The sequence below is a fragment of the Scatophagus argus genome, chromosome 23 (assembly GCF_020382885.2).
Source record: "Scatophagus argus isolate fScaArg1 chromosome 23, fScaArg1.pri, whole genome shotgun sequence".
Taxonomy (NCBI): Eukaryota; Metazoa; Chordata; class Actinopteri; family Scatophagidae; genus Scatophagus; species Scatophagus argus.
Window position 1 is genome coordinate 15,988,990 of NC_058515.1, and position 27,818 is coordinate 16,016,807.

A 27,818-nucleotide genomic window follows, 5' to 3' on the forward strand; every position below is an offset into this window, starting at 1 on the left:
TGGTGATGATGTCATCTTTATTTTGACTGACAGGTGTCACATTGCAGATCATAGGTGAGTATTGATAAGATATTAAACATTAAAATGATCTCTGATATTTTAAACTTTCACTTCATCTGCCTGGCAACAAGAAAACTCATTTTACACACGAGCACCCGTGTTTTCACCAGGTGTGTGTGTGTCGGTGTGTGTGTGTGTCAGTGTGTGTGTTGTGTGTCAGTGTGTGTAGGTGTGTGTGTTGTGGATGCTCCACACGTCTCCGTTCAGGGCGTTGGCGGCTCCCTGCAGCGTCCACGTAAAAAAGGCGAGCTGCCGTCTGAAACGTTTCTCGTCAAAGCGTTCGGGGTCAGAGGTCAGCAGGGCCAGGTGCTCAGTGAGCGCGCTCAGAGTGTGGTCGCCACAGCCGTGGATCACATGACGAAACGGCGTCTCCACCGCAGACACGTACTGAGACAGGAAGTAGTATTCCACCTGGAGGACAGACAGTTAATTCAGGAAATTAATTGTTTCTTCTGATCATCAGCAGCCATGTTTGCAGTATTTGTACCCTCATGATGCGGGTGTTGTAGAAGCGTGCGGTCGTCGGCTCCTGCAGGTCGCTGTCGTCGATGGCTCTCTGCAGCATCTCAGCTGCTCGGCTGTAATCTCCTCTGGCACTGAAGACCCACTGAGGAGACAAACCTCTGGACTGAGAGACAGACAGACAGAGAGAGAGAGACAGGCATGCACACAGGGAGAGAAACAGACAGAGAGAGAGAGACAGGCAGACAGAGACAGACAGACAGAGAGACAGACAGGCAGGCATGCACACAGGGAGAGAAACAGACAGAGAGACAGACAGACAGACAGAGAGAGAAACAGAGAGATAGACAGACAGACAGGGGAAAGTATTTAAGATGGTGACTGAAAGATGCTAACAGTACGACAGCCTGTATTTACTGACTGACTGAGTTGGGTTGTTAGCTCTCCAGAATAATTGCTGGAAGTGTTTATGTTTTCAAGGCTTTCAGGCTGACTAGCATGTTAGCAGTTAGCTTGGTAGGTACAGTAGCTCACCAGCCGTCTGTGTCTGTAGTCCGTCTGTGTTTGACTCCACCATTTGAATGTCACACCACAAACTGGTTCAAAATGAGTAAAAGTAATCCTCTTTGCAGAGTATTTGGTTCTCCAGTCTTGGTGACGTAGTGACGACTCACACGGACTGAATGGGAACCGCTCGAGCTGGAGAGCTAAGAGCTAACATGCTAACCAACTGGGCTAAAGCTAATCAGGCCCAACATCTCAGAGTTCTCTGCTTTCATTTTCATCCTGCATTTTGGGCCTTCTGGCTTTCCGTCCACTCAGCTCTCAGCTCTCTCAGGACAGTCTGCTATTGGTCAGAGATAAATCCAGCCTACCTGCAGCTCAGCAGAGTGTTTGATGAGCTGAGCGCTGAACTGCAGCACCGTCTTTGCATACGAAGTGATGCGTAGAGGCAGGATGTGGTCGTGGGCCAATCGCAGCACCATCTCCCCCACCAGCTGACCTACGCTCCGCCCCGTGATCCCCAGACGACCCCCCAGCACTTCCTGTAGTCTGGAGGTGCTGTCCAATGGTGTGTTGATGAATGGGTACGGTCGCTCCTGAAGGGACACAAACAGACAGATTTGCTGTAACAAATACACCTTTTCACCTTTTCACCTTTTCACCTGTTCACCTGTTTACCTGTATACCTGTTCACCTGTATCCCGGTTCACCTGTACACCTGTTCACCTGTACACCTGTGTGCCAAAGACACCTCACATGACATCATATGAAATGCCACAGTGAGAGCCAACATGCTGAGGATAAAACCTGAAGTTACTAAACACATGTGAACCAAAGCAGCGTGACGAGAGCTGACAGGACACACAGGAGACTGGATGTGGACACGTGACATAACATCACATAAGCTGACATTCGACCTGACGTGATCACATGAGACCACATACGATGACATGAATGTTCCAGAAGGTGAAGTTCACCTCAGTGAATCTGAGCTCCACAGCCGGGACTCCTGCGAAGGCCGTGAAGGTGTAGGCTCCACTGTTCAGGTACAGCGGCTTCATGCTGAGGACAGGAAGTCCACAGCGTCAGGACACGAGTGTCTTCACTCTGCAGTCTGCAGGTTAATGTGATGCTGCTGTGTGTTAGTGTGGACTCACATCCTCCAGCTGCCTCCCTCCCTCTCCGCCTGGCTGTGGATCGTCTGACCTGCGTGTTTCGGATGCTCCACCTCACACACACACACACACACACACACACAAAACACACACACACAAAAACACACACACAAACACACACACAAACACACACACACTCTCTCACACACAAAACACACACATACAAACACACACACACACACACATTAAAACACAACAAAGAGGTGACATCACGTCCTGTCACATGTTGTAACATCACATACATGAAACACACATCATGACACAACATGAGATGGGGGGGCAGCCGTGGCCTTGAGGTTTGAGAAGCAGTTTGTGACCGGAGGGTCGCCGACTCGATTCCTCACCGGACTGGCAGGAAAAATTTGGGTGTGGTGGACTGATCCTCCCCCTCCATTAGCCGGCTGATGTGCCCTTGAGCAAGGCACTTAACCCCCAGTTTGCTCCCCAGGCGCCTGACATGGCAGCTCACTGCTCCTGTGTGTGTGTTTCACTGCATGTTGTGTGTGTTCAATCAGTGATGGTTACATGCAGAGAAGAATTTCAGTGTATGTAAAAAAATATGTTGACAATAAAGGTTTGAAGTTTTGAAGAGCTGCAGTAAACACACAACAAGATTTCATCACATCTGAAGTGTACAAACACACACGTCTGTCCTCAGTCACATGTTCACCTGTCTGATGGCTGCGTCCAACAGGTCGACCAGCAGAGGGCTGCTGTAGGCAGACAGGACATCATCACCTGCAGACAGACAGGCAGACAGACAGGCAGACAGACAGACAGACAGACAGACAGACAGGTAAGCAGGCAGACAGACAGGCAGACAGACAGGCAGGCAGACAGGCAGACAGGCAGTTTTATTTCATCTCTGGTATTGTCTGATTGGCAGGCACATGACAGAAGGTCTGCTGTGATTGGCTGAGAGCTGTGTGTTACCCATGACAGCCTGGTCCAGACTGAAGTAGGCCACAGCCTTCAGGTGCAGCATGGACAGGTAACCCTGGAAACACAGGCTACTGTGTTACTATGGCAACCAGAGGACAGAGGTCAGTGAGAGGAGCTGTGATTGGACGAACCTCCAGCCACTCAGTCGCTCCAACGTTCCCAAAATCTCCAGCATCCCAGCTGACAAACAGCAAACTCCGTCTGGGACTGAAACCTGCACAGACAGACAGACAGACAGACAGGCTGTAGCTGTCTCACATATTCCAACAGTGACATGGTCACCAGGTGAGTCGTCAGTGAGCACACCTGTCTTCAGGTGAGTCTTACCGCTCTTCACCATGGCAGAGAACGTTCGGGCCAGTTCCAGAAGGATCGCTGTTCCCACTCCGGACTTCACGGCTCCTGGACCCAGCGAGTCCCTCTGAGCTCCCAGGATGATGTACTGGTCTGACGGGGAGACAGACTGGTTACAGACAGATGGGGGATTATGATGAACTCTCTGGACCTGGTTCAGGGGTACCTGGCTCGATTCGGCCCTCCAGAGATGAGAAGATGTTGTTGAGTAGCACCGGCGTCATCACGTTGTTGACCGCCATCTTGACTCTGCGTCCAGAGCTGAAGTCTGGGCCGACCACACAGCGCACATACGGCAGCCGACTTCGCCACGAGGGAGGACAGGGCGGACCTGACAGCTGGCTGAGACCCAGAGAAACACAGTGAGGTCACAGTAACACCTGAGCAGGTAAACTGAGGGGGCGGAGCTCACCTGAGCAGCTTGGTGGCTACAGATGCACTGACTGGCAGGACTGGAATGAGTGGCAGCCCGGAGGACTGGATGGACGGGAACTGAGTATGGTTGAAGGAAGGGAAGCCGGGCGTGAAGGGGTCACCTGACCCCAAGTGGACCTGTGATTGGACACAGAGGGAGATGCTGATTGGTCAGAAGCAGGAGGATGTGTGTGTGTGTGCGTGCATGTGTGTGTGTTACATGTTCAGACACGGCGGTGTGTGTGTTGAGTCCGAGGCGTCGGGGGTCCTGTGGCAGGTCGGCGGGGTCGGGGTAGATCAAAGCTCCGCCCGCTCCGTTCCTCTCAGCCAATCCGACCTTCTCAGCGAAACTAACCCCGCCCCCAACACGCATCACCACCACACAGCCAACCACAGACACACCTGCACTCCTCAGCCAATTAAAATCCTGTGGGCGGCCGTAATTGGCGAAGACCACGCCCCCCTGCAGAGAGAGACACAGGTAAAGACTGGTGTTGTGGTTACCATGGCAACAAACTGTCGTTCTGCCTCACCGTGGTACTTCCTGTGGCGCTGTATGGACAGAAGTCAGATGGGTTCAGAGGAATCTGCTCTGAGATCAGTCCTGCAGAGTCCAACAGCCACAGAGAGCTCTTCTGAGACCTGCACAGACAGACAGGAGGTCAGGCAGACAGACAGGTAGTCGGGCAGATGGGCAGAGAGAGAGAGACAGGCAGGCAGACAGACAGACAGACAGACAGCTAAACAGACAGGAAGTCAGGCAGACAGACAGATGGACGGACTGACAGACAGACAGGTAAATGGACAGACAGACAAACAGGAAGTCAGACAGATGGACAGGCAGACAGACAGACAAATGGACAGACAGACAGGAAGTCGGGCAGATGGGCAGAGAGAGAGACAGGCAGGTAAACACACAAGCAGGCAGGCAGACAGGTAAAGAGATAAACAGGGAGTCGGGGAGATGGAAGACAGAAAGGCAGGCAGGAAGACAGATGGACAAACGGAAAGACAGACAGACAGGCAGGCAGACAGACAGACAGACAGACAGACAGGTGTCCTCTCCTCCCTCGCTCTCTGACATCATCCGTCTACCTGTGGGGGAACTGCAGCGTGGCGTACAGCGACTCGGTCCAGGTGTGGTCCATCTGCAGCTGTCTGAAGCGCTGGAGGACCTCGGAGGCCAGCGCCATCCCCTCAGCGGAGCCTGGAGGATGACTCGCTCTGCTGACCCGACTGACACACACACATACACACACACACACACACTCGTCACAGCTGCACTCGGCACTAAATCATCAGTACCTGATCGACCGTGGTCTCACCTGACTGTGTTGTGGATGTCTTCATCCTGCAGAAGCCTCCTCATCATCACTCTCAGATCACCCAGGTAAAGCCCCGCCCCCCCGCCTGCAGGTGGTTGCTGCTCATCCTCCTCCTGCCCCTCCACCTGGGAGCCGTGGCACCGCCCACCAAACACAGCGTAGGCCAGTAGGAACGCTGAGAGAGGCCACACCCACATTAATATGATAAAACTAATCAGTGACAGGTGTGTGTGTGTGTGTGTGTGTGTGTGTGTGTATACCTGTGGTGAAGACTACGACTCCACACACACACAGGAACACGCAGGCCTTCCGGTAACCATGGTGATACTGCTGCATCAACGCTGTGATGTCACTGCTCAGCTCCGCCTCCTCCTCAGCCTCTGATGTCACAAGCCTGAGCTCCAGCCTCTGAGCTCCTCCCACCTGTTCTTTCTCTTCACCCACTGAGGGAGCCTGGAGGGAGAGCAGTGTAACCATAGTTACACTGCTCTCCCTCCACCTGGCTGACGTGTCTGAGACGTGTTCTGATGGTGTCCATGACGACGACGACGATGATGATCCTGCAGGTTGGGTCACCTGCTCTTTTGTGGAGTAAACTGACACACCTTACAGGTCAGTATCCAAACCAAGCTCTCTGATTGGTCCGTCACAGGGGTCAGAGGTCGGCGTGTTGTTTGAACTGGTTAACTTTATTAACACAAAGTAAACATGCAGTGACAAAGTTCAGAGTCAAACTGCTGAATCTGATCTGAACGTCGAAGGCAGGAATCTGCTGAGTCAGCTGTTTGAACTCATGAAGAATCAGCTCGACTCGATCAATCAGCTGATCAATAACGATCAGTCAATCGAGAATCAGTGGAGGTTAATGTTAAGTCACAGAAAGTCAGAGATCTGCTCACCTCGTTTGTTCCTCTTCCTGCTCCGTCCATCCGCCTGCTGTTTGTTTTGTGTGTGTGTGTGTGTTTGTGTTTTTACAAAGTCCAGCCCCCCATGAGGTCACCTGACCTCACCTGACGTGTGACACGTGTGCAGCTTTCTAACCCTGGAAACAAGAAGCACCAAAATGTTTCCTGTTCACACACAGGAGCTCACACACACACACACTTCCTGTTCATGAACACGTGATCAGAGAGTCCACAGCGGGTCAGGGTTTTCTGGTGGTTTATTGTGGTTAGAAAACGTTTCAGTGCAGTAAAAACACAGAAATGAACAATCAGACAAGCTGCGAGCCCCACATGATCCAAACCTCTGGATTCTATCTGATTTAAACAGCAGAGTTACTGAGAGCCTCCAACACGTTGATCCACACAGTAAAGCAGCAGGAAGCAGAGTCCAGATCCACAGCCCAGACCACAACCTGATCCAGGACTGTCACACACATGTGGGAACAACCAACAGGACAGTGAGAGTCCTGGATCAGGGTTTAGACCAGCTCAGGATCAGAGGACACAGGATACAGGACCAGGATCAGGATCAGGACCAGGACCAGGACCAGGACAAGGATCAGTTAGTGGGAACCAGAATCCGCCCTGGAAGAGATGAGGACAGGGTCAACCTCAGATGAAGACTGATCCAAACTGATGTGAATACTCTGAGACTGGACAGAAACTGGTCAGAAAAGGATTTAAAACTGGTCTGAAAAGGACCTGAACCCGAAGTGAGACTGAAGTGGTCTGAAAACAAATCAACAACTGAACCCGTTACAAGTGAAACACAGTGGACTAAATAAAACAGAGGAAAACAGACCGGTCTAAACTGGTTTCAGACTGTGTGTACTGGTCTGACCTCGGGCCTTCGTCTTGTAGTAGATGAATCCAGCCAGAGATAAGATCAGACCCAGGATCAGTCCTGAGGCTCCGATGGCGATCTTGTTTCTCTCTGACTCGGGCATGGACGGATCTGAGGACAGACAGGTGGAGAGACAGACATGCAGGTGAGCAGACAGACAGGTGAGCAGACAGACATGCAGGTGAGCAGACAGACAGGTGAGCAGACAGACAGGTGAGCAGTCAGACAGGTATTTACCCCAGTCAGTCACCAGAGGTTGCTTCAGGCTGGCGTGCTCCACCACACAGGAGATCTTCTCTCCAGACCTGCTCCAACACAAACCAACACATCAGAGGGTCTGTCACGCAGAACTGGACCTGAACCAGGACCAGCACCTGTAGCTGGACTCACCTGGGCGTGTACTCCAGGTGAGAGTGGATCTGGTAATACCAATCAGCGTCTGCCAGCTCATCAGTGGAAGTGACATCAGAGGTGACTTCCTGTCCGTCTCTGAGCCAGAACACTTTGATCTGTTTGGGGAAGAAGTCGAAGACGCTGCAGACCAACATGGCCACATGTTTACCACCAGGGGGCGTCGTAGAGCTCAGGACGACGTAGGGCATCGCTGCAACACAAGTTATGTTGTTATTATAATTAGCAAAGTGTGTTCAGCAGCAGGGAGTGTGTTTGTTCTGGACGTCTGAGGCTGCCTGCATTAAAAACTTCTCATTTAATGTCAACATACGAACAAGCAGAGCCGACAGCCTGACTTTCAGTTAAGTCCTGCAGGTTTTGATGGTTCACTTCTGGCCTTTGGAGGATCAGTCGTTATGAAAATGAGTGGGACAGGGACAGACAGACGTGAGCAAAAGTTAGGATTTTCAAGTCTGTCTGGTATTCATAATTATAGCAATAATTTGTTGTGGAATATTCCAGGGCTCTCAAAGTCGTCTTATTATTTTATCTGTCCATCAGTCATCATTCCTAACATGACATTTTGTTGTTCAGGATTCAGTGTGTGAGTGTGTTGCTGTAAAGGAAAGTGAAAGTACTGAGTGGAACAAAATGTTCCTGAGGGCAGAACACACTGAACATTAATGTTGACAGTAAATATTCATCCAAATCACACAATTTATGCTGTTCAACAAACACTTCTGTCATACGTGCACACAGAAGTGGAAAAAGAAACTTCAATTTGGTGAAATAGTTTGTTTTTGAACTTTAACAGTGTAACATACCAAAAAAAATAAAATATAAAATATTGATTCCCTTTTCTACAGATGTGATTTTATTTTTATATTTTCTTTAATAATGATTGTGTGTTTGATGTTGACTGTTATTTGAAACAAATACATTTAGAAATATTGGAAACAAATTGATGTGGTTTTCATTAAACACAGTTTAGAATAAAATAAAGAAGACATGTATGTAAACATTTAAAATGATATATAAAATATTAAATGTTCAGTAACTACCAAATAGTGATTCAATAATAATATTGAAAGCTGATTCAGTAGTTCACATTGATTCAGTCAGAGTTAATGAATCAGTCAGTTAATCAATAACGTGATGATCAGATGCTGTTGGATGTGACAGAAACACAAACTCACCAGACTTTGACAGAACAGCCTGGTAGTAGATCCCAATGTTGGGTTGGCAGACCCTCTCCTTCTCACTGCTCCTCCGAGCCAGTATTGAAGGATCGTTGTTCCAGTTCTTTGCATACATCAGACCAGGTTCAGTGTAGCCAACAAACTTCCCCAAACTGCTGCTGTACCTGACGTCCTCCACTTTGTTGAAGTAAGCAGAGTAGATGTACTCGATGTCCTTCGGCTCAGTGGAGTTAAACACACAGCGCTCGACTACATATTCCAGAAATCCATCTGAAGAACAAAAACAAACAGTTTGAACATCAGCATGAAACTACAGTGAAACAGAGTAATGAGTATTGACCAGAGCATATTGATCAGTGATCAGAGTGTGTTGATCAGATTGTGTTGATCGTACCTGCCGTCCAGAGGCTGATGAAGAGGAGGGAGAAGCTGATGAAGGCTGAAGCCATGTTCCTGTGTTCACTTCACACACACACTGACTCAGTGTGACTGAGAGCTGCTCTAAAAAGCAGAGGACGTGATCACATGACCTGATCGTCAGCTGTTACCAGGCAGACGACTCTCACTGCAGTCACACAGTCTGCAGTACTGCTGCAGTTGTACTCTTAGAAATACTCGTTCTGAGTAATTTGCTCACTTCTGTGATGTTCTTTGTCCCACAGACTGAAGTTTCCATGTTGGCCTGTTGTGTTGTGAGTTCATTCATTTAATCCTGACAGAAATCAACTTTGTTCTGCTGTCGGATCAATTCAGACAAACTGAAAGTCTTTGACTTCAACTCTGAATCTGAAATCAGTTCTGATTCTGTTCTTGTTATTTGGCACAATATAAATGAACTGAACTGAACTAAAGTCGGTTTCATGTTGAGCTTCAGCTCATCATCTGTACCTGTCAGAACACCTGACAGCACTCGGAGCTCTGTGATTGGCTGTTTTCTCTCTCCACTTGTCTTCTTGTAGCTTTGACTTCTTCAGCTCACGTGAGGCCAAAGATGAACGTGAAAGTGAAAGTAAACAGGAAGTGACCCCTGAGGGCCACGACGAATTTTACTAATTTTCACATTCCAATGTTTGAATATTATAATGAATTAAACGTTATAAAATCCAGCAGAGATTGTGATGCAGTCATAAAATAATCTGAAAACATAATTTATTTCTTTGATACACGACCCGTCTGTGCATCATGTCAGTTAAAGTTTGTTTTCTGTTTCAGACCGTCAGTCTGTCTGTAGCTGTCAGTCAGTCAGTCTGTCTGTAGCTGTGGTGGACGTTTACTCCTACAGCCTCAGACCTCTGAATTTGGATAGAAGGTGAACTTATTGATCAGTTCCACAGGACTGAACTGATCAGGTAACCTGAACGATCGTTTATTGATCATTCAGTTACAGCAGCAAGTCCACATTGATGTCTCAGCCTGATCCACGACCAGACAGGTGACTCACCTGTACCGAGTTAACCTCCTGAAACACTTTGAGTGACTCTTCACTTCAGAACCTCGTTGCTCTCAACAACACAAAGTCAGTCACATCATGCGGCCTCATCAAAGTCATAAACAAGTTAAAGTTGCTTCATCTGCAATATTCTACAGCATGATAATGAAAATAAAAATATAATGTGAACACAGAACAAAATTCTACATATGAATTCAAATGTCCCACAGTCCTGCACACGTGATGACTTCAATGTTCTTACTGTGGCATCAGGATTATTCAGTGAGTGTTAAAGTTTCACTGTGATGTGGATTTGACTGTTCTGACTCTGTGATCCTGATTAAAGCTGCTGTTCACATGATAAACTGGTTTTTGATCCACTTTGAGACATAAAGATCATTGAGGCAGTAAAAGACTTTAAATTATTGTTATGCATCCTGTTTTTCTAATATTTGAGAATAAATCAGCACATTAATGTATTGATAAGATTGTGTTCAGGTCTGCTGTGATCAGCTGATCAGTTTGTCCAATCTGCTGCTGCGCTGACAGTCGACTGTCTGTGATTGGCCGGATGCTTCAGACTCCTCAGGACCACATTGTGAAGTCCTGAAGACCAGGACCCTGTCAGTCTCAGTGCAGAGCCGCAGTGGCCTGAGCGGTTCAGCTTCATGTCATGTGATGAGGTCACAGCAGCTCTTAACTCACGTCCACACAAGCTGAAACCAAACCCGTCAGTGAGTCCACACGGACGTTTGCTCACCGACAGACGCATCACATGACGAGACGCTGAGCTGATGAGGTCTGTGCTGCAGTGCAGAAACACTGACTGACTTTACCTGATGGGAACATGACGGGATGAGAGGAACTGCTCCTTTAATGTCTTTTAACTAGAGAAACTTCTTCAGAAGCTGCTCTGTGAAGGCTGGATGTTCACATGCTGGAGCTCAGCTGCCCTGCTGGCTTCAACAGCTGAAACTTACCTGAAACGTTTGAAAGATGAGAAATCAGATCTGCTGAGAAGCCTGAACTTCAAACATGTGGAGCAACTGAAGGTTTGAAGGAAGTTTACATCTTCAAAGACTTTCAGAAAGAGTGAGGACATCAGTGTGATCTGCTTTGTGACGTCTCTGGAAGTGAAAATAAAAGTAAAGAAAATAAAAAACAGTCTGAGGTGTCAGAGAAGATGAAGAACAAAGTCCAGCATTCCATCACACAACACAGTGAGGAGGAGGAGGAGACAAACTTCATCACAAGAAGCACATCAGAAGTCAAACAAGACAAACTCAGACTTTTATTTTTCTCCAGTAAATCATTTAACCAGTGGAAAGTAAAGAGAAGCTGAATCTAAAACATCATGGAGACATGAGGACAGAAGACCAGCAGAGCTCTGGGCCTCCTGGACAGGAAGTCATCAGGGACATGCAGTAACAGAGTCGTACTGCAGGGGGCAGCAGAGGGACTGAATCTGCAGCTTCAGGACGAGACGTCAGCTCATGTTTGACTTGGATATGAAGGAGAGTTTAGCATGAAGCTCATGTTGTTGTGTAGCTGCTGCTGATTGGCTCAGAGCGTCTGATCTGACTGTGACATCACTGCTTCACACAAGATCTGATTGGCTGTAAGGACATAAAGCCTGCAGACGACTGAACGACATTCTGTTGAATTAATGCAAAGAATCAGAGAAATGAGGATAAAAACAGGATCAGTTAAACCCGGATTGGTTATGTGCACAGTGAATCTGCATCAGGATCAGGATCAGGATCCGCCTCCAGCAGGACGTGCTGCAGTGACATCATCAGCCCCAGCCAATCAGCTGCACTCGTTTCCTTTGATGAGGAAGAAGGTCCCAGCAGCCACACCGAGCAGACCGACAGTCAGACCGAGTCCACAGAAAACTGCAGGTCCAACACCGGGCTGCTTCACCTCCACATCTGGAGACAGGAAACACAAACATCAGCACGTCTGTGGTTGGTCAGTTGATCAGGTGTTGCTCTGTATGTCAATGAAATAAAGTTTCCTCACCCCAGATCCTGGTCAGAGGCTGGTCCAGGGCCCGATGTCTCACTGTGCAGCTGTACATGTCTCCCTGCTGTGGGACGAACTCCAGTCTGGAGGTCTGCCTGAAGCTGCCGTCTTTGTTGGGGTAGGGAATGTTGATGCTGGTTCCTTCAGTCACCTGGACTCCGTTCTTTGTCCAGGAGACGTTTACAGGAGCAGGATAGAAACCAGTCACATGACAGATCAGGACGTTCTTCTGTCCCACCTCCACATAGTCTTTGGTGTAGATCATCGGACTGGAAGGAGGATCTGAACACAAGCACAGTGCAGCACAACACTGATTGACTGTGAAACTAATCAATGCAGGTTCCATTACGTCATCAGAAATGACTGGGGAAACACTTATTGATTATTGCTTAACAAGTTGTTACTGGTCAGCTTCTCTCTTGTTCTTTAATTAGTAAATCATTAGTTCCCCTTTAGAATTAGATTAGGAGTTACTCATTAGCTAATGTTAACTATTTGACTGAATACAATATTGATAAACATGTTAATAATAAGAAAACATGTTTTGATGTTTATTTAAGGTAAATTAATTGGAATATATATTGGAATAATAATATAATTATCAGAATAGTTATTAAAATAGCTGTCGGACTTGTCTAACTGTAAAATAAGTGTTATGTTCACTGATATGACAGTAATTAAAAGGTGCAGTCACAGTCTGTGAACCTTCTCTCTTCACAGTTCTGGTTTTACCTGTCAGGTAGTTTGGAAAGACAGAACAAATCAACCAGTTCTGAACAGGCGGGTATTGAACAGAAACTGCACCAACACAACTGATTTATAACAAAAATACTTTGAGAACAAATTAACAGGAATATTATGAAAGACTGTCAATGAAATATTAACTCACAACATGTTAGGATGTTATCATTCAGCCAGTCAGTTTGTTCAGATTTCATGGTTATTAGTTTAATGAATCAAATTGTGAGATTTTAATTTATTAAACTATTTAAAATATTCATCATATTATATGAGTTTATACTCCTGAAAACCAAGATTTATGGCTGAATGTGTGAATCCTCTCACTTACCTGATGGCCTTCAGTCATTAATATTCATTAATTACTTAAACTTGATTATTAAGGTTTTACTGATCTAAACTACAATTCATTTTGTGTGCAGGTTTATAAAGAAGAATTAAAAGCGAATATAAAATCATATCAGGTGGATTTGTGATTCACCAAACTGAAAGCTCGCTGTGCACATGATGTGAAATGTTTTTAATTTTCAGTCAGTTTTTATCTGCAGAACAGAAACCTACAAATAAGTGAATGAAAGTGACAGAGTGTATAATTTTATATTTATCTTACCAAGTTCCAGAGGAGGGTTCTTATAGGCCTCAAGATCTACTTTCAGGTTCTGCCTGCAGATCTGTTGATTAGCCACAGCCTGTTCATAAGTTCCTTCCCTGTAGCTCATATGATCTATGAAGCTGGGCTGAGGCTCCACTCCTCTCTTGTTGATGAAGTCTGCGTACCACTTCTCTTCACCATCCAGACTGTACATCACCTCTCCATCAGAGGCTGAACAGCCGTTGATAGCGAGGTCCTCATGTAGAACTGAAGAGAAAACAGAAACAGAAGACTCAGCTGCTGACTGACTGACTGAAGAAAACTTTACATTAAATTAAAACTTACAGAGTAAAGTCTGGACCTGCTCTCATTAGAACGTGTCATCAGACAACTTTTGTTGTGATTTGACTCCATAGAAATAAACTGAACTGACTGTTTGTTTGTTTGTTCAGTTCTGTCAGTAAACAAACAAACTGTTTACTTTGTTCTGAAGTTTGACTGAAAGCTGAGACAGAAACTTACTGTCAGCTGAGACACAGAGGACACAGGAGAGGACGAGGACCACCATCATCTTAATCATCTTCATCATCTTCATCAGCTCAGTGTGGACCTGAACCAGTCTGAGTCTGTGAACCAGTCTGAGGAGGACTGACACAAACTCCAGCAGCAGCTCAACTGTTACACACAGAACAGCCAATCAGAGAGCAGATGTCTCATGACATCATCAGTAACCAGGCAGACACACACCGCTGCTGCTGCTGCTCACACATGAACTGTAACACACAGACAAGATCACAGCTGATCAACCTGATCAATAATCAGTTTATTTCCAGTCAATCAAATAAAATCATTCAGTAATGTTTTTAACGTTTTTCTTTTCTCTGATCTGTCAGATGTGAGTTATGATTAAGCTGCTTCTTAATCTCGTAAATTAAATTAATCTTCAGTTTATAAAATCTTATGCTGTTTCAGTGAAACTCAACAGAATGTGTTTCTGAATAAGATGTTTGTCTTTACTGAGTTCCACTGGTCTGAAATGATCAGTGATCACATCACACTGACAACATGTTGAACAGTAGGTGATCAAACTAAATGATCAAATGTTTAGTTCAGGTTTAAAGCTGATGTTTGGTTCTTTTGAACAAACCACAAAGTGATTGTGATGGACTGGAGGCTCTTTGTCAGTTGACTCTCATTAGAACAGGGGTCAGCAACCTTTAACATTAAACGAGCCATGTAGCCTGTTTCCCACCAAATTAAAACCCACTCGGAGCCACAAAACCTATTTGACCACTAAACTGAAGGTAACACCACATAGGCCAATATAGCTTCCTTAAACTTATGCTTTATATATGTTTTAATAACACAAAACATCTAATTCTTTTGTACTTTGAGAGAAAAAGACACTGGCACTTATACATTTATTTTCAAATAAAATATACAGTCAGGCCTATTTGAGTCTTTCCCTCATTAGAATTATTTCAAACTTAAAAGAAGGCTGCCTGCACCGACACAGTAAAACTCACACAGCTGTAGCATATCACCTTTTATTAATAAGGGAAAACAAAACACGTCAGTTTATATGTATTACCTCAGTGATTTCTTCCTGTGGGCCAGCACAGTTCACATACCTGCATAACAAGGCTGTTTGCTTTACATCACTGACATCTTTTGATTTATCACAGGTGATTGACTGCACTGGAGCCGAATTCATGTCCACAGTTTGTTGACTGGTGATGTTTGCTGCCATTTTAAAGGTCCTGTCCCTGACGGGCCTCACAGAGAGGCATATCTCTAATATTCTGAATAGTTTCTCTCGTTTTTGAAGTCTGAGAATAGATGTTCTGATATCTTAATGAACGATTCTTTTATATAGTCTCCATCAGTGAACGGCTTCCCGTGCCATCCCATGTGTAACCGTGTTGAAATTATATCTGTATTTTAATGTTTGAAATATCACCAAATCCTGATAAACATTGTTTTCTATATGTTTAAAATGTGTTTTATTGCCTATATTTATGCCAGAACATTGTATTCATATTTAAGTGTTAATACCTGTACCGTCACTTTAAGAGGTCGCAGGCTTGGCGCCGTCTTCCCGGTGCTTCTCTCAGTTCGCGCCAGACTAGCTGAGAGGAGGTAATGTACTATTTTGCTTGTCATTTTTGAACATTTATTTGGATGTTTGGAGAAGGCAAACTTTGTTTTATGCATGTATAAATGCTAGTCGTTAGGTTGTGAACATGCAGTTAACGTGTCCAATGAGCATAAACTTTGTTAACGGACTTTTTGCAAGCTTTAAAAGTAGACATGTTTCCCACGGGTCGGTCTACAGGGTTTTCTTTATGGTTATCTGCTAACAGGAGTTTGAGACCTGTATGCTGTGGAGGAGACTGCATGTTACGGAGCTTTATGTGTTTTTCTGTTGATTTGTACAGACAAATCCACCATCCTGCCTTCATTAAAAAGAGCAACCTGCAGCTGGTCGTGGTCCGGGTCCTTCCTTCAGCCAACACAATACGGAACACAACGCAGAATACATAAGGGTCAGTAGCGGTTTCTCATATGGGCGAATTGGGCAGCCGTCTACTTTGCTGGGGGCGGCATGTGAGGACCTCCGCCCCGCCCACCACAAAAAAAAAAAAAAAAACTATATATATATATAAAATACTTAAATAATTAATTAGTAATTGGCGCCCCCTGGCGTTATAATTACGCCCCCCGAGAGCGCCGCTGCAGTTACTGCAACTCTACAAGAGGGGGGTGGGGTCACTCACCGAGGTCAAACCACTGGAATAAGGAGCGGGGGGGGGGCGGGAATCCTCCTAATTGTTCCACAGTTATGGAATCAAAAAGCACTCAAAGTAAATTTCATTCATAACACCAGGTAGTTGCCTACTGTAGGCCTGTTTCACATTCCGTACACTCTTGTTTATCATCTGTTAGGGTTGTGCGAAGGCCAATAATACAGTCTTACTATTCAAAAATGAGACTATCTGTACCCCACCAATGTGTTGGTTTAGTCCTGACCCCTGCTGTCCGTCACGTCAGAGGCCATTGGCATCAGCGTAACCTGTTGATTCCCGAGGCGACTCCGATTCAGGTAATAAACATAATGGACAGAAAAAGGCCAAAGCTATCGGGTGCTTATTTCAGAAAGAAAAGGAAAGAAGAAGAGGAGAAACGGTCCAAAAACAAAGGTATGTAGCTAATGTTCCCTCTGTAGTGTACGACTGTAATTACGTTATGAAAAGGGGCTAACGTTCATTGTTTAGCGGTCGTTAGCTTGTTTGCTGTTTTGTGCGCTAGTTATAGTTAACCTGAACATTATCTGAGTTAACATACATACATACCAATAACTGTGTCTACACTTAAGCTATCAGCACCTTTGCTGTCATTGCTTTGTGACCATTTGGTTATCGCTGCGTACTGTATTTGGTCGTCGGGATTTTCCGTGCAGTAAGCTAGCATTAAAAAGATGGACGTTGCCCACATTTCGTCCATTATTTTCTGTCTCAGTATAACGTTAATAGAATTTGGGCAGTGAAGCATTTCTCCCTGTTGGTTAATCTGTAGGTTAATAGCATGTAATAGGCGTAATGACATTAAGTGATAGCTAATGTATTTAAGTGTGCCATTCATGCATGTTTACAGTGATGCACTTTTCCAGCAACACTGCTAAAACATTTTGGACTCCTGCCCAGGATGAGTCTCCAGCAACAGAGGCCTCATCTGTAGCAGAGGATCAGGAGATCCCATCCACCTCTACGGCTGCTATGGCTTCTATGGCATCTCCTGCCATGTCTCAGGAAGGCCATGAGGAGTTTGCTGCTGCTTCTCCTCAGCAGGAGCCTATAGGTGGGTGGTATTTTGCTGTCGTGTGTGTGTGAAGGTAGAAGTAGCAGTGTGTTTTATCTGTGAATTTTACCTGCCTGTACACATTTTTTCCTGTTAGTTGTGATTAATCCAGTTTTGCTATTTCTTAAGATAAGATAAGATAAGATGAACTTTATTGATCCCGCAGTGGGGAAATTCACCTGTTGGGGCAGCTCACAAGGACAGAAGAGGAGTGCAAAAAGCAAAGAGTGTGCAAAAACAGTTACAAAAAAATGTAGAGGTAAAATAAATTAACAATTTACAAGGTAAGTAAACACAGTACACTATACAGCTCTATACGAGTCCTCATAAGGGAGGAAAGAGGACTAGACTGTTGAGCTGTACAGTCTAACAGCAGTGGGAATGAAGGAGCTGCTGTAGCTCCTTCCTACACTGAGGGTGTAGCAGTCTGCTGCTGAAGGAGCTGCTCAGAGCCTCCACTGTCTGATGCAGAGGGTGAGAGGTGTTGTCCATGATGGATGTCAGCTTGGCTAACGTCCTCCTCTCACCCACCTCCTCCACAGAGTCCAGTGGGCAGCCCAAGACAGAGCTGGCCCTCCTGACCAGCTTGTTCAGTCTCTTCCTGTCCCGGTCCCCAACAGACCACAGCGTAGTGAACAGCAGAGGCTACCACAGAGTCATAAAAAGACCTTAGGAGGGGCCTGCACACTCCAAAGGACCTCAGTCTCCTCAGAAGGTGGAGGCGACTTTGTGTATGTGGTAATGACCTTCTCCGGAAGTCCATCACCATCTCCTTTGTTTTACTGGTGTTGAAGCACAGGTGGCTGCGCTCACACCAGTCCACAAAGTCCACGATGACTGACCTGTAGTCCGTCTCAGTCCCCTCAGACACACAGCCAACAATGGCTGAGTCGTCAGAGAACTTCTGGAGGTGACATCTGCTGGTGTTGTAGGTGAAGTCCGAGGTGTAGAGGGTGAAGAGGAAAGGTGAGAGTACTGTTCCCTGGGGGGCCCCCGTGCTGCAGACCACCACCTCAGACACACAGTTACGCAGTCTCACATACTGTGGCCTGTTGGTGAGGTAGTCGATGATCCAAGCAGCCAAATGTCCGTCCACTCCTGCCCTCTCCAGCTTCTCTCTCAGCAGCACCGGCTGAATTGTGTTGAATGCGCTAGAGAAATCAAAAAACATGATTCTCACAGCGCTCCCAGCACTCTCCAGGTGAGTCAGCGCCCGGTGCAGCAGGTAGATGACAGCATCATCCACCCCAATGTTTGGCCTGTAGGCAAACTGCAGCGTGTCCATCGCTGTACTCGCCACAGAGCCAAAACCATGTTTTGTTCCACTGCTGTGTGCTTTGAATAATGTGCCAAATCAAATGTGCTGTTCTACAGAAATGCCTGAACCCCCACAAAGTTGTTCGCCCAGGGCGCCATTCAGGCTCGGACCGCCACTGTTTGTACCCTCATGATGCGGGTGTTGTAGAAGCGTGCGGTCGTCGGCTCCTGCAGGTCGCTGTAGTCGATGGCTCTCTGCAGCATCTCAGCTGCTCGACTGTAATCTCCTCTGGCACTGAAGACCCACTGAGGAGACAAAGTTTTAGTTTTTAAGATGGTGACTAAAAGGTGCTAACAGTATGACAGCCTGTATTTACTGACTGACCGAGTTGGGTTGTTAGCTCTCCAGAATAATTGCTGGAAGTGTTTATGATTTTCAAGGCTTTCAGGCTGACTAGCATGTTAGCAGTTAGCTTGGTAGGTACAGCAGCTCACCAGCCGTCTCCGTCTGTAGTCCGTCTGTGTGTTTGACTCCACCATTTGAATGTCACACCACAAACTGGTTCAAAATGAATAAAAGTAATCCTCTTTGCAGAGTATTTGGTTCTCCGGTCTTGGTGACGTAGTGACGACTCACAGGGACTGAATGGGAACCGCTCAGATCTCAGCTCTCTCAGGACAGTCTGCTATTGGTCAGAGATAAATCCAGCCTACCTGCAGCTCAGCAGAGTGTTTGATGAGCTGAGCGCTGAACTGCAGCACCGTCTTAGCATACGAAGTGATGCGTAGAGGCAGGATGTGGTCGTGGGCCAATCGCAGCACCATCTCCCCCACCAGCTGACCTAAGCTCCGCCCCGTGATCCCCAGACGACCCCCCAGCACTTCCTGTAGTCTGGAGGTGCTGTCCATTGGTGTGTTGACAAATGGGTAAGGTCGCTCCTGAAGGGACACAAACAGACAGGTTTGCTGTAACAAATACACCTGTTCCCCTGTTTACCTGTATACCTGTTCACCTGTATCCCGGTTCACCTGTACACCTGTTCACCTGTACACCTGTTCACCTGTACACCTGTTCACCTGTACACCTGTGTGCCAAAGACACCTCACATGACATCATATGAAATGCCACAGCGAGAGCCAACATGCTGAGGATAAAACCTGAAGTTCCTAACACATGTGATCCAAAGCAGCGTGACGAGAGCTGACAGGACACACAGGAGACTGGATGTGGACACGTGACATAACATCACATAAGCTGACATTCGACCTGACGTGACAGATCACATGAGACCACAGACGCTGACATGAATGTTCCAGAAGGTGAAGTTCACCTCAGTGAATCTGAGCTCCACAGCCGGGACTCCTGCGAAGGCCGTGAAGGTGTAGGCTCCACTGTTCAGGTACAGCGGCTTCATGCTGAGGACAGGAAGTCCACAGCGTCAGGACACGAGTGTCTTCACTCTGCAGTCTGCAGGTTAATGTGATGCTGCTGTGTGTTAGTGTAGACTCACATCCTCCAGCTGCCTCCCTCCCTCTCCGCCTGGCTGTGGATCGTCTGACCTGCGTGTTTCGGATGCTCCACCTCACACACACACACACACACACACACACACATACCAAAACACACACACACAGAAACCCACATGCAAAAACACACACACACACATACAAACACACACACACACACACACACACATTAAAACACAACAAAGAGGTGACATCACGTCCTGTCACATGTTGTAACATCACATGTATGAAACACACATCATGACACAACATGAGATGGGGGGGGGCAGCCGTGGCCTTGAGGTTTGAGAAGCAGTTTGGGACTGGCAGGATTTGGGTGTGGTGGAGTGACTAATCATAATGTCTGTAAAAAATATACTGACAATAAAGGTTTGAAGTTTTGAAGAGCTGCAGTAAACACACAACATGATTTCATCACATCTGAAGTGTACAAACACACACGTCTGTCCTCAGTCACATGTTCACCTGTCTGATGGCTGCGTCCAACAGGTCGACCAGCAGAGGGCTGCTGTAGGCAGACAGGACATCATCACCTGCAGACAGACAGGCAGACAGACAGACAGACAGACAGACAGGCAGGCAGACAGGCAGACAGGCAGTTTTATTTCATCTCTGGTATTGTCTGATTGGCAGGCACATGACAGAAGGTCTGCTGTGATTGGCTGAGAGCTGTGTGTTACCCATGACAGCCTGGTCCAGACTGAAGTAGGCCACAGCCTTCAGGTGCAGCATGGACAGGTAACCCTGGAAACACAGGCTACTGTGTTACTATGGCAACCAGAGGACAGAGGTCAGTGAGAGGAGCTGTGATTGGACGAACCTCCAGCCACTCAGTCGCTCCAACGTTCCCAAAATCTCCAGCATCCCAGCTGACAAACAGCAAACTCCGTCTGGGACTGAAACCTGCACAGACAGACAGACAGACAGACAGGCTGTAGCTGTCTCACATATTCCAACAGTGACATGGTCACCAGGTGAGTCGTCAGTGAGCACACCTGTCTTCAGGTGAGTCTTACCGCTCTTCACCATGGCAGAGAACGTTCGGGCCAGTTCCAGAAGGATCGCTGTTCCCACTCCGGACTTCACGGCTCCTGGACCCAGCGAGTCCCTCTGAGCTCCCAGGATGATGTACTGGTCTGACGGGGAGACAGACTGGTTACAGACAGATGGGGGATTATGATGAACTCTCTGGACCTGGTTCAGGGGTACCTGGCTCAATTCGGCCCTCCAGAGATGAGAAGATGTTGTTGAGTAGCACCGGCGTCATCACGTTGTTGACCGCCATCTTGACTCTGCGTCCAGAGCTGAAGTCTGGGCCGACCACGCAGCACACATATGGCAGCCGACTCCGCCACGACGAAGGACAGGGCGGACCTGACAGCTGGCTGAGACCCAGAGAAACACAGTGAGGTCACAGTAACACCTGAGCAGGTAAACTGAGGGGGCGGAGCTCACCTGAGCAGCTTGGTGGCTACAGATGCACTGACTGGCAGGACTGGAATGAGTGGCAGCCCGGAGGACTGGATGGACGGGAACTGAGTATGGTTGAAGGAAGGGAAGCCAGGGGTGAAGGGGTCACCTGACCCCAAGTGGACCTGTGATTGGACACAGAGGGAGATGCTGATTGGTCAGGAACAGGAGGATGTGTGTGTATGTGTGTGCGTGCATGTGTGTGTGTTACATGTTCAGACACGGCGGTGTGTGTGTTGAGTCCGAGGCGTTGGGGGTCCTGTGGCAGGTCGGCGGGGTCGGGGTAGATCAAAGCTCCGCCCGCTCCGTTCCTCTCAGCCAATCCGACCTTCTCAGCGAAACTAACCCCGCCCCCAACACGCATCACCACCACACAGCCAACCACAGACACACCTGCACTCCTCAGCCAATTAAAATCCTGTGGGCGGCCGTAATTGGCGAAGACCACGCCCCCCTGCAGAGAGAGACACAGGTAAAGACTGGTGTTGTGGTTACCAAGGTAACAAACTGTCGTTCTGTCTCACCGTGGTACTTCCTGTGGCGCTGTATGGACAGAAGTCAGATGGGTTCAGAGGAATCTGCTCTGAGATCAGTCCTGCAGAGTCCACCAGCCACAGAGAGCTCTTCTGAGACCTGCACAGACAGACAGGAAGTCAGGCAGACAGACAGACAGGCAGGCGGACAGACAGACAGACAGGAAGTCAGGCAGACAGACAGGTGGACGGACAGGCAGACAGACAGGTAAACAGACAGGAAGTCAGGCAGACAGACAGGTGGATAGGCAGGAAGTCAGGCAGACAGACAGATGGACGGACTGACAGACAGACAGGTAAATGGACAGACAGACAAACAGGAAGTCAGACAGATGGACAGACAGACAGAAAGACAAATGGACAGACAGACAGGAAGTCGGACAGATGGGCAGAGAGAGAGAGACAGGCAGAGTGAAAGACAAACAGGAAGACAGGGAGACAGACAGACAGGCAGGTGTCCTCTCCTCCCTCGCTCTCTGACATCATCCGCCTACCTGTGGGGGAACTGCAGCGTGGCGTACAGTGACTCGGTCCAGGTGTGGTCCATCTGCAGCTGTCTGAAGCGCTGGAGGACCTCGGAGGCCAGCGCCATCCCCTCAGCGGAGCCTGGAGGATGACTCGCTCTGCTGACCCGACTGACACACACACATACACACACACACACACACTCGTCACAGCTGCACTCGGCACTAAATCATCAGTACCTGATCGACCGTGGTCTCACCTGACTGTGTTGTGGATGTCTTCATCCTGCAGAAGCCTCCTCATCATCACTCTCAGATCACCCAGGTAAAGCCCCGCCCCCCCGCCTGCAGGTGGTTGCTGCTCATCCTCCTCCTGCCCCTCCACCTGGGAGCCGTGGCACCGCCCACCAAACACAGCGTAGGCCAGTAGGAACGCTGAGAGAGGCCACACCCACATTAATATGATCAAACTAATCAGTGACAGGTGTGTGTGTGTGTGTGTGTGTGTGTGTGTGTATACCTGTGGTGAAGACTACGACTCCACACACACACAGGAACACGCAGGCCTTCCGGTAACCATGGTGATACTGCTGCATCAACGCTGTGATGTCACTGCTCAGCTCCGCCTCCTCCTCAGCCTCTGATGTCACAAGCCTGAGCTCCAGCCTCTGAGCTCCTCCCACCTGTTCTTTCTCTTCACCCACTGAGGGAGCCTGGAGGGAGAGCAGTGTAACCATAGTTACACTGCTCTCCCTCCACCTGGCTGACGTGTCTGAGACGTGTTCTGATGGTGTCCATGACGACGACGACGATGATGATCCTGCAGGTTGGGTCACCTGCTCTTTTGTGGAGTAAACTGACACACCTTACAGGTCAGTATCCAAACCAAGCTCTCTGATTGGTCCGTCACAGGGGTCAGAGGTCGGCGTGTTGTTTGAACTGGTTAACTTTATTAACACAAAGTAAACATGCAGTGACAAAGTTCAGAGTCAAACTGCTGAATCTGATCTGAACGTCGAAGGCGGGAATCTGCTGAGTCAGCTGTTTGAACTCATGAAGAATCAGCTCGACTCGATCAATCAGCTGATCAATAACGATCAGTCAATGGAGAATCATCCATCCATCCATCCATTTTCTAGGGTCCAGGGTTCACCCTGGACTGGTCGCCAGTCAATCGCAGGGCCAACACACAAAGACAAACAACCACACACTCTCACACTCACACCTAGGGGGCAGTGTAGAGTAGCCAGTTAACCTAATGTTAAGTGATTGTGGGAGGAAGCCGGAGAACCCGGAGAAAACCCACGCAGGCACAGGGAGAACATGCAAACTCCACATAGAAGGGCCCAGACCGCAATCAAGAATCAGTGGAGGTTAATGTAAAGTCACAGAAAGTCAGAGATCTGCTCACCTCATTTGTTCCTCTTCTCCCTCCGTCCATCCGCCTGCTGTTTGTTTTGTGTGTGTGTGTGTGTGTGTGTGTGTGTGTGTGTTTGTGTTTTTACAAAGTCCAGCCCCCCATGAGGTCACCTGACCTCACCTGACGTGTGACACGTGTGCAGCTTTCTAACCCTGGAAACAAGAAGCACCAAAGTGTTTCCTGTTGACACACAGGAGCTCAAACACACACACACTTCCTGTTCATGAACACGTGATCAGAGAGTCCACAGCGGGTCAGGGTTTTCTGGTGGTTTATTGTGGTTAGAAAACGTTTCAGTGCAGTAAAAACACAGAAATGAACAATCAGACAAGCTGCGAGCCCCACATGATCCAAACCTCTGGATTCTATCTGATTTAAACAGCAGAGTTACTGAGAGCCTCCAACACGTTGATCCACACAGTAAAGCAGCAGGAAGCAGAGTCCAGATCCACAGCCCAGACCACAACCTGATCCAGGACTGTCACACACATGTGGGAACAACCAACAGGACAGTGAGAGTCCTGGATCAGGGTTTAGACCAGCTCAGGATCAGAGGACACAGGATACAGGACAAGGAGCAGGACCAGGACCAGGATACAGGACCAGGACCAGGATCAGGACCAGGACCAAGATCAGGACCAGAACAAGGACCAGAATCAGTTAGTGGGAACCAGAATCCGACCTGGAAGAAATGAGGACAGAGTCAACCTCAGATGAAGACTGGTCCAAACTGACGTGAAATCATCTCAGACTGGACAGAAACTGGTCAGAAAAGGACCTGAACCTAAAGTGAGACTGAAGTGTTCTGAAAACAAGTCAACAACTGAACCTGTTACAAATGAAACACAGTGGACTAAATAAAACAGAGGACACCAGACTGGTGTGAACTGGTTTCAGACTGTGTGTACTGGTCTCACCTCGGGCCTTTGTCTTGTAGTAGATGAATCCAGCCAGAGATAAGATCAGACCCAGGATCAGTCCTGAGGCTCCGATGGCGATCTTGTTCCTCTCTGACTCGGGCATGGACGGGTCTGAGGACAGACAGGTGGAGAGACAGACAGGTGAGCAGACAGACAGACAGGTGTGCAGGCAGACAGGTGAGCAGACAGACAGGCAGGTGAGCAGACAGACATGCAGGTGAGCAGACAGACAGGTGAGCAGACAGACAGGTGAGCAGGCAGACAGGTGAGCAGACAGACAGGTATTTACCCCAGTCAGTCACCAGAGGTTGCTTCAGGCTGGCGTGCTCCACCACACAGGAGATCTTCTCTCCAGACCTGCTTCAACACAAACCAACACATCAGAGGGTCTGTCACGCAGAACTGGACCTGAACCAGGACCAGGACCTGCAGCTGGACTCACCTGGGCGTGTACTCCAGGTGAGAGTGGATCTGGTAATACCAATCAGCGTCTGCCAGCTCATCAGTGGACGTGACATCAGAGGTGACTTCCTGTCCGTCTCTGAGCCAGAACACTTTGATGTGTTTGGGGTAGAAGTCGAAGACGCTGCAGACCAACATGGCCACATGTTTACCACCAGGGGGCGTCACAGACCGCAGCCTGACGTAGGGCATCGCTGGAACACAAGATATACTGATGGTGATTATTATTATTATTAATGTTGTTAAATAAGGTTCAGAACTGGTTCTCCCCGGTTGGGGACAGGACAGCAGGACCAGGACTCAGTGTACAGTGATGGTTTGTTCCAGACTCTCATGTGTTGAGTCGGTCTGGTTAGACGAGTCAGGCAGTTCATTCAGCTGACAAACATCATCTGTTTTTAGATGCTAACAACAGGCCTGCTTTTTGAAGTCCTAATGTTGTGTTTCCTGTACTGACTTGTAAAAGGCTGAATATGAATTAGAATTAGATAAATATAGAAATATAGATTCTAAATCTGAAACAGTTTTATGTTCATGAAGTCACCAGTCGCAGAGCCTTCCAGTGTGGATCACGTGATGAAAACACGTCTTGTTTGTTATTTTTGATTGGCTGCTGCTGGTCGTCAATAACAAAACCAAACCAACAGGAGGCTTTTGATGCTCCCGAAGTTTCTGTGGATCGCAGGATGTGACAAACTCACATCAGGCTGAGAACAGGAAGTCAGTTTGTTGGAGTGAAAATAACCAGCAGGTGGAGACAGCAAACAGGAAAAATGTTTGTGTTTTATTCCAGTCTTTTATACGTTTAATGTTTAATTATCATGTTTCTGTAATCTGGTTTTGTTAATGTTTGTTTCTGAAAGTTAATTGAAGGAGGAAGTCAAAGATGTGAGGAAGCAAACATGAAAACATTTCAGCTAATAAAAATATAATCAGGACAGTAAATGAGTTTCACCAGCAGGGGGCGACACAGACTGCAGTCAGATAAAGTGACTGTTGATTGAGTGTGTGACATCAGATAATATGGAGTGAGTTTAAGTGACTTTAACACAAACACAAACACATGAGGATAAATCTGTAAATCAACAGCTGGAGAAAACAATGAAGTGCTGATCTGAAGTTTGATCTGCGGCTGTCAGCTGATTCAATAGTTCACATTGATTAGTCAGAGAGTTAATGAATCAGTCAGTTAATCAATAACGTGATGATCAGATGCTGTTGGATGTGACAGAAACACAAACTCACCAGACTTTGACACAATGTTGTTGTACCAGTTCCCAATGTTGTGGTGGCAGTACCTCTCCTTCTCACCTCTCCTCTGAGCCAGTACTGAAGGATTGTTGTTCCAGCTTTCTGCGTTCTTCATGCCGTACTCAGTGTAGCCAACAAACTTATCCAAACTGCTGCTGAACCTGGCCAGCTCCACTTTGTTGAAGTAAGCAGAGTAGATGTACTCGATGTCCTTCAGCTCAGTGGAGTTAAACACACAGCGATTGACTGCATAATTCAAAAATCCATCTGAAGAAAAACAAACAGTCTGAACATCAGCATGAAACCACAGTGAAACATGATCAGAAAATTGATCGGTGATCAGAGTGTATTGATCAGAGCATAATGATCAGAGCATATTGATCAGTGTGTATTGATCATAGTGTATTGATCAGATTGTATTGATCAGTGTGTATTGATCTGTGTGTATTGATCGTACCTGCCGTCCAGAGGCTGATGAAGAGGAGGGAGAAGCTGATGAAGGCTGAAGCCATGTTCCTGTGTTCACTTCACACACACACTGACTCAGTGTGACTGAGAGCTGCTCTAAAAACCAGAGGACGTGATCACATGACCTGATCGTCGGGTGTTACCAGGCAGACGACTCTCAATCCAGTCACACAGTCTGCAGTACTGCTGCAGTTGTACTCTTAGAAATACTCGTTCTGAGTAATTTGCTCACTTCTGTGATGTTCTTTGTCCCACAGACTGCAGTTTCCATGTTGGCCTGTTGTGTTGTGAGTTCATTCATTTAATCCTGACAGAAATCAACTTTGTTCTGCTGTCGGATCAATTCAGACAAACTGAAAGTCTTTGACTTCAACTCTGAATCTGAAATCAGTTCTGATTCTGTTCTTGTTATTTGGCACAATATAAATGAACTGAACTGAACTAAAGTCGGTTTCATGTTGAGCTTCAGCTCATCATCTGTACCTGTCAGAACACCTGACAGCACTCGGAGCTCTGTGATTGGCTGTTTTCTCTCTCCACTTGTCTTCTTGTAGCTTTGACTTCTTCAGCTCACGTGAGGCCAAAGATGAACGTGAAAGTGAAAGTAAACAGGAAGTGACCCCTGAGGGCCACGACGAATTTTACTAATTTTCACATTCCAATGTTTGAATATTATAATGAATTAAACGTTATAAAATCCAGCAGAGATTGTGATGCAGTCATAAAATAATCTGAAAACATAATTTATTTCTTTGATACACGACCCGTCTGTGCATCATGTCAGTTAA

General features: G+C 47.2%; 5 protein-coding genes and 1 long non-coding RNA gene across 9 annotated transcripts; 1 reads left to right on the forward strand and 5 right to left on the reverse strand.

The window, feature by feature from the left end:
- tfr2 (transferrin receptor 2) lies at positions 1-5,728 on the reverse strand. Its single transcript, XM_046380751.1, has 16 exons — positions 5,497-5,728; positions 5,237-5,411; positions 5,007-5,147; positions 4,445-4,553; positions 4,132-4,374; positions 3,910-4,049; positions 3,664-3,839; positions 3,471-3,590; positions 3,275-3,357; positions 3,135-3,198; positions 2,872-2,939; positions 2,184-2,254; positions 2,004-2,088; positions 1,398-1,622; positions 548-688; positions 1-471 (listed from the first exon to the last, which is right to left on the reverse strand). Exons 1-16 carry the CDS (start codon positions 5,711-5,713, stop codon positions 217-219), a joined length of 2,313 nt encoding a protein of 770 aa, XP_046236707.1. The 5' UTR covers positions 5,714-5,728; the 3' UTR covers positions 1-216.
- Positions 487-23,626, reverse strand: LOC124054576 (transferrin receptor protein 2-like). Of its 4 annotated transcripts, XR_006842398.1 has the most exons (17): positions 23,030-23,626; positions 22,770-22,944; positions 22,540-22,722; positions 22,037-22,145; positions 21,724-21,966; positions 21,498-21,637; positions 21,252-21,427; positions 21,038-21,178; positions 20,863-20,945; positions 20,723-20,786; positions 20,508-20,575; positions 20,027-20,097; positions 19,847-19,931; positions 19,230-19,454; positions 19,100-19,102; positions 18,702-18,834; positions 487-547 (listed from the first exon to the last, which is right to left on the reverse strand). XR_006842398.1 is itself a non-coding variant. In XM_046380755.1 (16 exons), exons 1-16 carry the CDS (start codon positions 23,244-23,246, stop codon positions 500-502), a joined length of 2,106 nt encoding a protein of 701 aa, XP_046236711.1. In that variant the 5' UTR covers positions 23,247-23,625; the 3' UTR covers positions 487-499. The 4 variants fall into 4 exon arrangements, 3 of the variants coding, with proteins under 3 accessions (XP_046236711.1, XP_046236712.1, XP_046236713.1); XM_046380755.1 differs by lacking the exon at positions 19,100-19,102 and having other exon boundaries at positions 18,702-18,821; positions 22,540-22,680; positions 23,030-23,625; XM_046380756.1 differs by lacking the exon at positions 19,100-19,102 and having other exon boundaries at positions 18,702-18,821; positions 21,059-21,178; positions 22,540-22,680; positions 23,030-23,261.
- Positions 6,381-9,164, reverse strand: LOC124054583 (H-2 class II histocompatibility antigen, E-S beta chain-like). Its single transcript, XM_046380773.1, has 6 exons — positions 9,011-9,164; positions 8,614-8,886; positions 7,415-7,628; positions 7,262-7,329; positions 7,022-7,135; positions 6,381-6,765 (listed from the first exon to the last, which is right to left on the reverse strand). Exons 1-6 carry the CDS (start codon positions 9,063-9,065, stop codon positions 6,740-6,742), a joined length of 750 nt encoding a protein of 249 aa, XP_046236729.1. The 5' UTR covers positions 9,066-9,164; the 3' UTR covers positions 6,381-6,739.
- On the reverse strand, positions 11,314-14,082 carry LOC124054585 (HLA class II histocompatibility antigen, DP alpha 1 chain-like). Its single transcript, XM_046380775.1, has 4 exons — positions 13,923-14,082; positions 13,419-13,667; positions 12,068-12,352; positions 11,314-11,976 (listed from the first exon to the last, which is right to left on the reverse strand). The coding sequence occupies exons 1-4, from the start codon at positions 13,993-13,995 to the stop codon at positions 11,855-11,857; spliced, it is 729 nt and encodes a 242-aa protein (XP_046236731.1). The 5' UTR covers positions 13,996-14,082; the 3' UTR covers positions 11,314-11,854.
- Positions 15,237-16,093, forward strand: LOC124054596. Its single transcript, XR_006842416.1, has 2 exons — positions 15,237-15,539; positions 15,839-16,093. It is a non-coding gene; the product is annotated as an uncharacterized LOC124054596 (long non-coding RNA).
- Positions 23,627-24,183: 557 nt separating the features above from the next.
- LOC124054584 (H-2 class II histocompatibility antigen, E-S beta chain-like) lies at positions 24,184-27,176 on the reverse strand. Its single transcript, XM_046380774.1, has 7 exons — positions 27,020-27,176; positions 26,557-26,829; positions 25,292-25,505; positions 25,139-25,206; positions 24,847-24,960; positions 24,587-24,611; positions 24,184-24,525 (listed from the first exon to the last, which is right to left on the reverse strand). Coding segments are annotated over exons 1-7 (750 nt in total). The 5' UTR covers positions 27,075-27,176; the 3' UTR covers positions 24,184-24,524.
- Between the last annotated feature and the right edge of the window lie 642 nt (positions 27,177-27,818).

Excerpts from the sequence above, each read along its gene's own strand:
- tfr2 (XM_046380751.1), bottom strand. The coding sequence starts at position 5,713 with ATGGTTACACTGCTCTCCCTCCAGGCTCCCTCAGTGGGTGAAGAGAAA. Across the intron at positions 4,050-4,131 it reads ACACCGCCGTGTCTGAACAT|GTCCACTTGGGGTCAGGTGA; the intron begins GTAACACACACA and ends GTCCAATCACAG. Across the intron at positions 3,591-3,663 it reads GGAGGGCCGAATCGAGCCAG|ACCAGTACATCATCCTGGGA; the intron begins GTACCCCTGAAC and ends TCTCCCCGTCAG.
- LOC124054583 (XM_046380773.1), bottom strand. The coding sequence starts at position 9,065 with ATGGCTTCAGCCTTCATCAGCTTCTCCCTCCTCTTCATCAGCCTCTGG. Across the intron at positions 7,136-7,261 it reads ACCTCTGGTGACTGACTGGG|ATCCGTCCATGCCCGAGTCA; the intron begins GTAAATACCTGT and ends GTCTGTCCTCAG. Across the intron at positions 6,766-7,021 it reads CTACAAGACGAAGGCCCGAG|GGCGGATTCTGGTTCCCACT; the intron begins GTCAGACCAGTA and ends CATCTCTTCCAG.
- LOC124054585 (XM_046380775.1), bottom strand. The coding sequence starts at position 13,995 with ATGAAGATGATGAAGATGATTAAGATGATGGTGGTCCTCGTCCTCTCC. Across the intron at positions 12,353-13,418 it reads GAACCCTCCTCTGGAACTTG|ATCCTCCTTCCAGTCCGATG; the intron begins GTAAGATAAATA and ends GCTTGTGTTCAG. Across the intron at positions 11,977-12,067 it reads GCCTCTGACCAGGATCTGGG|ATGTGGAGGTGAAGCAGCCC; the intron begins GTGAGGAAACTT and ends TCCTGTCTCCAG.
- LOC124054576 (XM_046380755.1), bottom strand. The coding sequence starts at position 23,246 with ATGGTTACACTGCTCTCCCTCCAGGCTCCCTCAGTGGGTGAAGAGAAA. Across the intron at positions 22,146-22,539 it reads ACGCTGCAGTTCCCCCACAG|GTCTCAGAAGAGCTCTCTGT; the intron begins GTAGGCGGATGA and ends CTGTCTGTGCAG. Across the intron at positions 548-18,701 it reads ACAACACCCGCATCATGAGG|GTACAAATACTGCAAACATG; the intron begins GTACAAACAGTG and ends CGCATCATGAGG.
- LOC124054584 (XM_046380774.1), bottom strand. The coding sequence starts at position 27,074 with ATGGCTTCAGCCTTCATCAGCTTCTCCCTCCTCTTCATCAGCCTCTGG. Across the intron at positions 25,506-26,556 it reads CAACATTGTGTCAAAGTCTG|CGATGCCCTACGTCAGGCTG; the intron begins GTGAGTTTGTGT and ends CTTGTGTTCCAG. Across the intron at positions 24,612-24,846 it reads CTACAAGACAAAGGCCCGAG|GTCGGATTCTGGTTCCCACT; the intron begins GTGAGACCAGTA and ends CATTTCTTCCAG.